At 38.7% G+C, this 8,287-nt stretch overlaps 1 protein-coding gene across 3 annotated transcripts in view; it reads right to left on the reverse strand.

Annotated features, from left to right (window-relative positions):
• Window positions 1-8,287, reverse strand: part of CDON (cell adhesion associated, oncogene regulated) — a 108,336-nt gene that overhangs the window by 12,823 nt on the left and 87,226 nt on the right. For all 3 annotated transcript variants that reach the window (XM_017892319.1, XM_017892316.1, XM_017892317.1), the window contains exons 17-18: window positions 7,385-7,665; window positions 4,625-4,704 (exon numbers count right to left, since the gene is read on the reverse strand). In XM_017892319.1, coding sequence (XP_017747808.1) covers window positions 4,625-4,704; window positions 7,385-7,665 — 361 coding nt within the window. The remainder of the gene's footprint in view (window positions 1-4,624; window positions 4,705-7,384; window positions 7,666-8,287) is intronic.

Genomic DNA, 8,287 nt, shown 5'->3' on the forward strand with positions numbered 1-8,287 from the left:
AAATAAAATAAAAAGAACCCTGAAGGCACCGCTCCAGGGCCACAGTGTCTTCCCTTCTCGATGTCTGCTCTGTTGGATGTTGCGAGGACTGCAGCATTAGAGTGGGAGTTTCTTTTTGGGAATTAATTTATCAGCAGCCGTCACATAAAACATGACAGTAAATGTTGAGTGACAACAAATGACTGAGTGTATTCCTGAACATGGCAAGTTGACAGACACACACGAGCTTATAAAGAAAGACAAAAAGCTGGACTCCCTGACTTTGTGACAACAGGCCCTAGGTCTCCATCTTAGAAGTAGGAGACAGATTTGGGGAGATATAACTTCCCCAAAAGGAAAGTACTGATCAATTTTTTAAATTCAACACAGCACTCTGAATTTTTTAGGGAAATAGGGAGATTACCATAGATGGAAGAGAAGCTGAATGCACGTTTTCTGCTGGAAGAAAAAGCTTGGGTCAACTGGACAACTTCTTGTTTTCATACTTAGCAAACCAAGTGGGTAGATCAAACCTTAGGCCTGAAAGAACTGCTATTATAATTAATGTTCTCATATTCATCTCTATATTTTTTTGTCATCAGAGGACATCTGACATCCACGGAGGGTTTCAGGTTGGTGAAAGAGTATTCCCAAACCCAAGACACAGACTTTTAAGGTTGTCATTATACAAAACTCGGAAGTCATCTGTAGTATCTTTGTTCTCTAAAGCACTGTTCCCAATCGTTTTACTGCTTCTCTTGACTATCAGCCATGTAACTTGTACTTTTTTTCCCACATGAATTATATAATTTTTCCAAGCTGATTTTTGCTGGGAGACTTCCTGTCCATCTCCAGTCTGTCTAAGACTCTTAATTTCTCATTCCTTCCTGATGGGATCTCTCAGTTTGTTCATCTGTGAATTTCATCAGTGTCCTCTCTACTCTCTCTTACAAATTATCAAGGCTGATGTTAAAAAAGACCAGATTTAATGTCAATCCCTTTCCATTAAACTAGCCAAGCAACTAATAAGCCACATTTGATTACATATCCAGAGCTGCATTACTGCCTTTTGAATTCAGGAGAGGAGAAGAGAAGGGTAGAAAGCTTTTGATGTTTTTTGATTAAAATCCGTTTAACTCTTGAAATGCCCAAACGGCACAAGGATTTCTTGATTAGGTCTCTGGTGTAAGGAACTGGCTCTCTGCAAAGCTGCATTAAATATGCTTCTTTCTAGGTGTTCATAGTGAGCTTTACACATTACTCTTAAAAACTGCAAAGGGGTCAGGCGCGGTAGCTCACGCCTGTAATCTCAGCACATTGGGAGACTAAGGCGGGCAGATCATATGAGGCCAGGAGTTTGAGACTAGCCTAGCCAACATGGCAAAACTCCGTCTCTACTAAAAATACAAAAGATTTAGCCAGCCATGGCGGCACACACCTGTAATTCCAGCTACCAGGGAGGCTGAGGCATGAGAATCACTTGAACCCAGGAAGCAGCACTGCAGTGAGCCAAGGCTACACCACTGCACTCCAGCCTGGGTATCGGCGTGAGACTCTGTCTCAAAACAACAAAAGAAAACCAAAAGAAACTAAAAAGGATTCAAGGGAATGGAACACAGTGAGGCAAGCGGTCATTTATGGCATGTCACAAGAGCCCCAGAATCAAGAAAAACTTCCCCACAGATCTATATAGTGCACCCTCCCCTCACCTGTTCTCAACTGTTCACATCATACTCTCATATACATAATAGAGGCAACGTTTTCTCTCCAGAAGGAGAGATAAGAGGGGTCAAGGGTTGGCAATGTCTTGTTTCTTAAAAGCTCACTCTAAGAAATACGCTTAAGTTTACAACGGAGAAGGCAGAGAAAAAAGAACCTGGAGTGGCAGGGCACAGGGCAGGTAAGAGTCCATACAGAAAAGGCCCCACGCAAGACTTCTCCAGTTCTTAGTATCCGTGGAATGAAGAAGGTGAATTGCAGAGGCACCGCCAGATCTCAGAGGGCAGCTCCCCAGAAGTACACTGTGGGGTGGCAACTCTTCATCTCCTGCAGTGTTTTCTGCCTCGATGGCTGCACCCAGACACCTAGACATCACCTTCAGCTGCTTCTTTCACTGGCCTCTTCAACCAATTACTTGGTCTTTTCTTTTTTTTAATCTCTCAGACTCATCTCTTTCTAAACCCTAAATCTCTCAAAATTCTTCTTTCTCTCCCTACAACTATGATAGTCTACTACTTCACATGTTTGTTTTGCTTTGTTTGACCGAATAGCCAAAAACCCTATGAGGCCTACTTGATAGCCCTCATATAACTTAACTGAAATCATGCTTCTGTCTATGTTTACACTATTTCAGCTGACATTCAGAAATGCAAACTCATTCACAGTAACAATGTGGATATTCCAAAAGCATAAACTTACTACCATTTTCTACATTTTGAGAGTAAACCACATATCATCTACCTTTCAGTGTTCACAGCTTTTTAGAAATTTTGTCATTTGTAAGATCTTACGAGGAGATATCTGTTCTCAATTCCAAAGTGAAAAGACTTAAAATCTTTAAATTTAATAATTCAAGTTTTCCAGAGCTGAAGGTAGGTACTTATTGATATCTATCCAATCATTAAGTGTCAAAATCATACAGTTGCTCCTGGGAGCCAGGTGAGACACTGGCTAACCTTGGAGGCAATGCAGGCAAGTCAAGACTTGCCCTAAACAGGTAGATTCTCATGAGGAAGAAAATTTAAATCAGGAAGAAAAAGCATCTGGTGTTCCAAGCTGAAGAGAATTCACCTAAATTCCCAGATAACAGTAAAACCCACACACATGAAATGCAGTAAGTCATTAACTTGAAAATTAATAGAAATACAATTGTCCATTGTCTTAAAGGGGAAAAAAAACTATTATAATAAAAACTTTCAAATACTAAAATACTACATACACACGCACATGCGTGCACACGTACACACACACACCCCCATTACACATACAAATAGCCACAAATTCAAGGTCATTTAAATGGCAGAGGTCATATAAGTCCCTCTAAGGACATGGGATGTATTCTTGATATTAAGATGATACTTCATCACAAAGACATGAGTGGCAGGAAATTGCCAGAGACTACCATCACATTATGTTGGGAGCAATTTTACATTACCTAGGACAATTTTCCCCTTTTCGGTTAAGGAAATAGCTTCAGAAACATCATGTAAGTTTCACAAGATCACAGGTTTAAGCTATGTCAGAGCCCAGGTCTACTTATTCTTAGACCAGAGATCCTGTCGTTATACCATTCTATTGTCCAGGGAGAATCAAGATCTGCTGATGACCAAGAACCATAAAAGAAAACACATTATCTTTCTAAGCAAAACCACTTGTAACTAAATCCATCTGATTACTCGCCAGGTACATGAACCATCTTTACCAGGTCTTTAGCATGTTGCCTAACAAACTGTGGTAAAGTGCATGAAAAGCTCAAGACAAAAATGTGGTTTCAATGTGATGAGTATTTTCAAAACCAGGGTCATAAACAATTGAGATATGTAACAAGTAAACCTTAGTACATAAAATAAGCAGATGGCTCTTTTATAGACACACTGAAATGGGTTAAGTAAATGATAACAAAAAATCTCCAAGAAGCTTCATTGCTTTTATTCTGCAACTCTCAAAACGCAGGCTGAAACAATGTACTTTTAATTCGATGGTTGGCCTCATCCTTCTTCAAGTTCTGGTTTCAGTAACTCCCAGAGACAACTCTTAACTGTTAATCCATTTTAAGTATATAGGTCAAACATCATTTCAATAATAAAATATCTAAACTCCAACCCATACGCCAGTTATTTTGTGTACCAACTATGATATAATCTTTTTGGTTGTAGAGTTTTAGAACTGAGAAGGAAGGACTTTTGACACCATGTAATTCAATAACAATATTATGTAAAAAAAAGAGCTAAGATTTCTGAAACAACTTTAATACAACAAAAAGCTTGGTAATCCTTTGGGATTAATATAGAGATAGTAGGAAGGTGTGCTGAATATCCTGTGTGTTAAATGCACATTGCTCTACATATTTCTATCTTGTTTGAAATACTGTGAGTACACGTCACTTTTAAAACTAAAATACAAAATTCAAAGCAAGGTTTTGCTACTTAATTTTCTTAAGATTTTAAGAATTAAAAAAAAAACACACTGGATAATCTGGTAGGAAAATTTCAGTAATATTACTATGAAAAAAACATTACTATATACAGAGGGTTCCCGCCTCCCCCCAACACTTGGACACACTGTCATTCATCCTCATAACATCCCATAACATAGAGTAGAAAATAAAAGGTGAGAAAAGATTAGGTCTTTATAACAGAGAATGACTCTAATTCAAAATTTTCAAAAACATGAAGACTTATAATAATATTTCCGTGACAAACAGACCCTTTAAGATTGTTTCTATATAGCTAAAGACACCGAGGCACAAAAAGATAAAAATTGGAAAGCAGAGGCAAAAAATCAGTACTAGCCTTAAATTTAAGACTGCAAATCCTGAACTTTATATCCTACGTAAAATTCCAAGAACTTCCTTTGCTGAAGGGAAAAATAAAAGGATGCATATGCCTTATTCACAACAGCTTGTGCAGACACATTATTAACATACCTATTGTTGTTTCGACAATTTCGGCAGTTAACACACTCCAGAGGGTCAATCTGAGGCACGGCCGTGTACATTCCACCACCCTGGACAGGAAGGAGGGTCAGAGAAAAAGAAAAGAAGAAGGAATGCTGAAGGTGCCCACAGACCAGTAGCCAAATAATCACAAATACACATAAGCCATGTCAACCATAAATGGGCACACGGTATATTCTAACCAAGTCCCAGAGCAATGCCATTGTGAATATCATTGACCCATATTCACAAAGGAGTGAATGAGAGTTCTGCACTATATTAAACTGTATTCCAAAAACTTCACTGCCAGGTTTTTCTACGTATTTCTGTAATAGACAAAAGCAAATAAATGAAGGGAAAGGTTTCGTCACTTCCCTTCAAATCTAGTGGGCTCAAAATACATTATACGTTATAGCCTCTGTTCATTTTTCCTTTCTCGGCAGTCAGGGAAGAATTTCATGTGATGCCAGTTGGAGAAACAGGGTGTAAAACCTGTGTGGATGATGTCACATGATAAACTCATCTTCATTTTCCTGTAATTATTTCGATGAGGTCTGTTCACTTGACAACGCTGAGTTTTAAAGCACGCTATATTTTTCCAGATGGAGAGGATCTGCGGCCAGCAATGACTTGGAGGGGGCGTGTTAATATTTGGATGTTGGTTTTGGCGGAACTGCCCAGCAATTAAGAAAAATGCCCAGATTAACACATACCTCATTGTAAAATGTTCACTTGACAGATAACGATAGCAAGGTTCTTCAAAATGAAGTTAAAAATCAAACTAGCCTGATAGTCACAGGCAGAATTCTGCTTTCAGAAGAAAAACAGAACTGAGTTTGATAAAAGGTGGGAGAGGCTGTCACACTGCACCCAAACCCAAAGCAGGCCTTCAAGGTTAGGAAAAGTTCAGGCAATTGTTTTTCCTAGAATACTTTCCATTTCCATTCATTTAATAACAGCAGCCAGAATCTAAGCAAACCAAAAGTGCTGAAAATTTCCTTCAGTGTTTCTGATCCAACCAGCAATAGGAACGATTAAGAACATATCAAGAGAAAAGAACTCTCCTATCCTATATTCCGTCTGAGGGCAAACCTGAAAGGCTCAGAAAATGAACTTCACAACCTGCAGGGTAACGTTGTGGGTTAGGGATTCTCTGAATCCCTAAACATGTTAAAGTTAGTGCAATGATTTTTAGGGTCACTAACACTGTTAAAATTTCTTCATTTCCCCCACCCAGAAAAGAAATCTAATAATTTAAAATCACAGATAACTTCTGACATTGTACACCAAATGGGGCGCCTATTATTTCAATAGAAATTCACTGTTCAAAAATCCCAAGGTTCTGTGTTCAAACACTGAAGAAAACATTGGCCTTATTTTTTCTCCTTATGGAAACAGTGTGTGCTATTCAAACGTTACTACTCTCTCCTTCAGTTTTCTTGGACAATCGTAGTAGTTTGGACTAGGAATGGTGACCAAAGACGTTCAGAAGTCTGAATACATGCTGTATCTTTCCACACACAACAATGAAATCATTATTCTCTTTTAGTAGTGAGATGCATTAAAGCAAATTAATATTTCTTCCACAACATACAAAAGCCAGGTCACACAAAAGCCATTCAATTTCTAGCTTTAAAATATGAGTACATATTAGTTTTGTTCTCCAAATAGATTTTAACAAATCTTTAATAAACTGAAGATGGGGAAAGAAAACCTCTAAGCTTCTTCAAATCGCAGCACGCTGTGGGTCACGGTAAATTTATTTGTAATCAGAACAATGCCAAAAACTGAGTGCTTAATTCGATCAATTAAACACGGTATCTATTTGATCAAAAGTAATATAGATGTGCATCCAAACAATGTCATAAATCAAACTTTCTAGTGCAGAGAACCCCAGCTAAGTCTAAAATATGCTAGTCATTCTACTCCCATTTCGAAAATTAAACGGTATCAACTAGTCATCTCTGAAATAAGGTTGTCTTAAGGGATTATCACTCTTTGTGGCTAAAGAATACTAACATTGTAAAATGTGAAAAGCTTACCAGCCACAACAACAAAACATATTGGGCAAAAACCAACAAAAGAAGCCCATGAAAGGTCAGAAGTCACAACCCGGTGGCCTGCAGAGATGTCTGGGATGGCCTACATATGTTTTCATATTTGAATTAGGTGCCAGCATGTACAAATCGGTCAATTTCACCTGGATTTACAGAGGTTTTGAAAAATCAGAAAATGTGGCAACACTGGGCCCTCAGCCCATGACAACTGTAAGTGTCAAACTGCAGCTGCTTCCCGAAGACACAGTCTGTGCTCTCCAGGTGGGCATCACCTCCAACGCTACCATCTCACTCCCACAATGTCCTGATCTGCCTGCCTCTTCTCGGCATTTGCATTTTCAAGACCGTGCTCTCAATAAATCAAATTTAAAGTTATTTGGTCTTGTCTATGTCCAGTGGTATTTCCATTTCATCTAAAGAACAACTTCCAGTCTGTTCATTGCTGGTATTCCACTTTCAGTGTTTAGTAATTTTAAAATGAAACTAAACTGATGAATATAACTATTACCTGGCAATAGGAAACAACTTACAAAGACTACTCGGGATCAAAGGGCTGCCAGTGATCGATGCTGTTTCCATTCAAGGGAACCTGTGAGGTTTCTCTATTGAACAAAGCCCAGCATGCTGTCCTTGTTCTGGCACTTGGCACCCTGAGGGACAGAGGGGTTTTTATTTATATAGTTAGGTCTCTTACATTCACTAGATGATGAGGATGTTCGAAATCCACATGTGTCCTGGTTAGAGAGTTGGTGTGTCCAGAGTAAAGCCCTCCATTTAGGCTCCCATTCACAATTCCATTGACTCCGTTGGGGACCTTATGGTGAAGGTGGGAATAGCCACTGCTGAGACCACCATTGGTTAGGAAGCCTCCGTGAACGTTTCCATTTATCTGACTTGCTCCCGAGAGACTGGTGTATTCCACCATCTGCCCATTCATATCTGATCCTTGGTAGAGATATCCTGGTGGGTCGTATTCTGTTAAAAGAGAACAAAAAAGCCACACACACACACACACACACACACACACACACACGCACACACACACAAAATAAGACATTGTCCTAAAAAGGACAATCTTCTTCCTGAGAAGGTCTTACTGATAAAACCCCTAAGAGACTACAAATAGACTAAAATAAAATACATTTGAAAAATGTTCACTTAAAGCCTACTTGTAAGACATACTTTAATAAAGTTACTGCTATTATTTTCCATAGAGTGTAGAGATAGCTGTGAACTCTGAGTTAATTATGATTCTGTTAACGGGAAGAAAAATTACCTAGGAAGAAATTACTCAAAAGAGAATGAATATATTGGGCAAGCCAGACTATCAGAGTACTGGCAACACTAGGAAAAAGTGCTTAAACTCCTAGATATTATACTTCAAAGTGCTGGAAAAAACGGCATAAAATGACAACAAAAGACTAGCTTTAGGTGGGGTATTTCCAGTAGCAATAAACAACTATGTTCAGTAAAAGGATGGAGCTGTACATACAGTCACTGACCATTCATACAGCTGCTTAGTCATTATAACCCATTTGGAAGGTGTGGGGTACCAAAGGCAAAAAGTGATTCTATTTCCTTTTCTTTTTTTTTTTTT

The sequence above is a fragment of the Rhinopithecus bieti genome, unplaced genomic scaffold, assembly GCF_001698545.2.
Source record: "Rhinopithecus bieti isolate Rb0 unplaced genomic scaffold, ASM169854v2 scaffold_20150, whole genome shotgun sequence".
Lineage (NCBI taxonomy): Eukaryota > Metazoa > Chordata > Mammalia > Primates > Cercopithecidae > Rhinopithecus > Rhinopithecus bieti.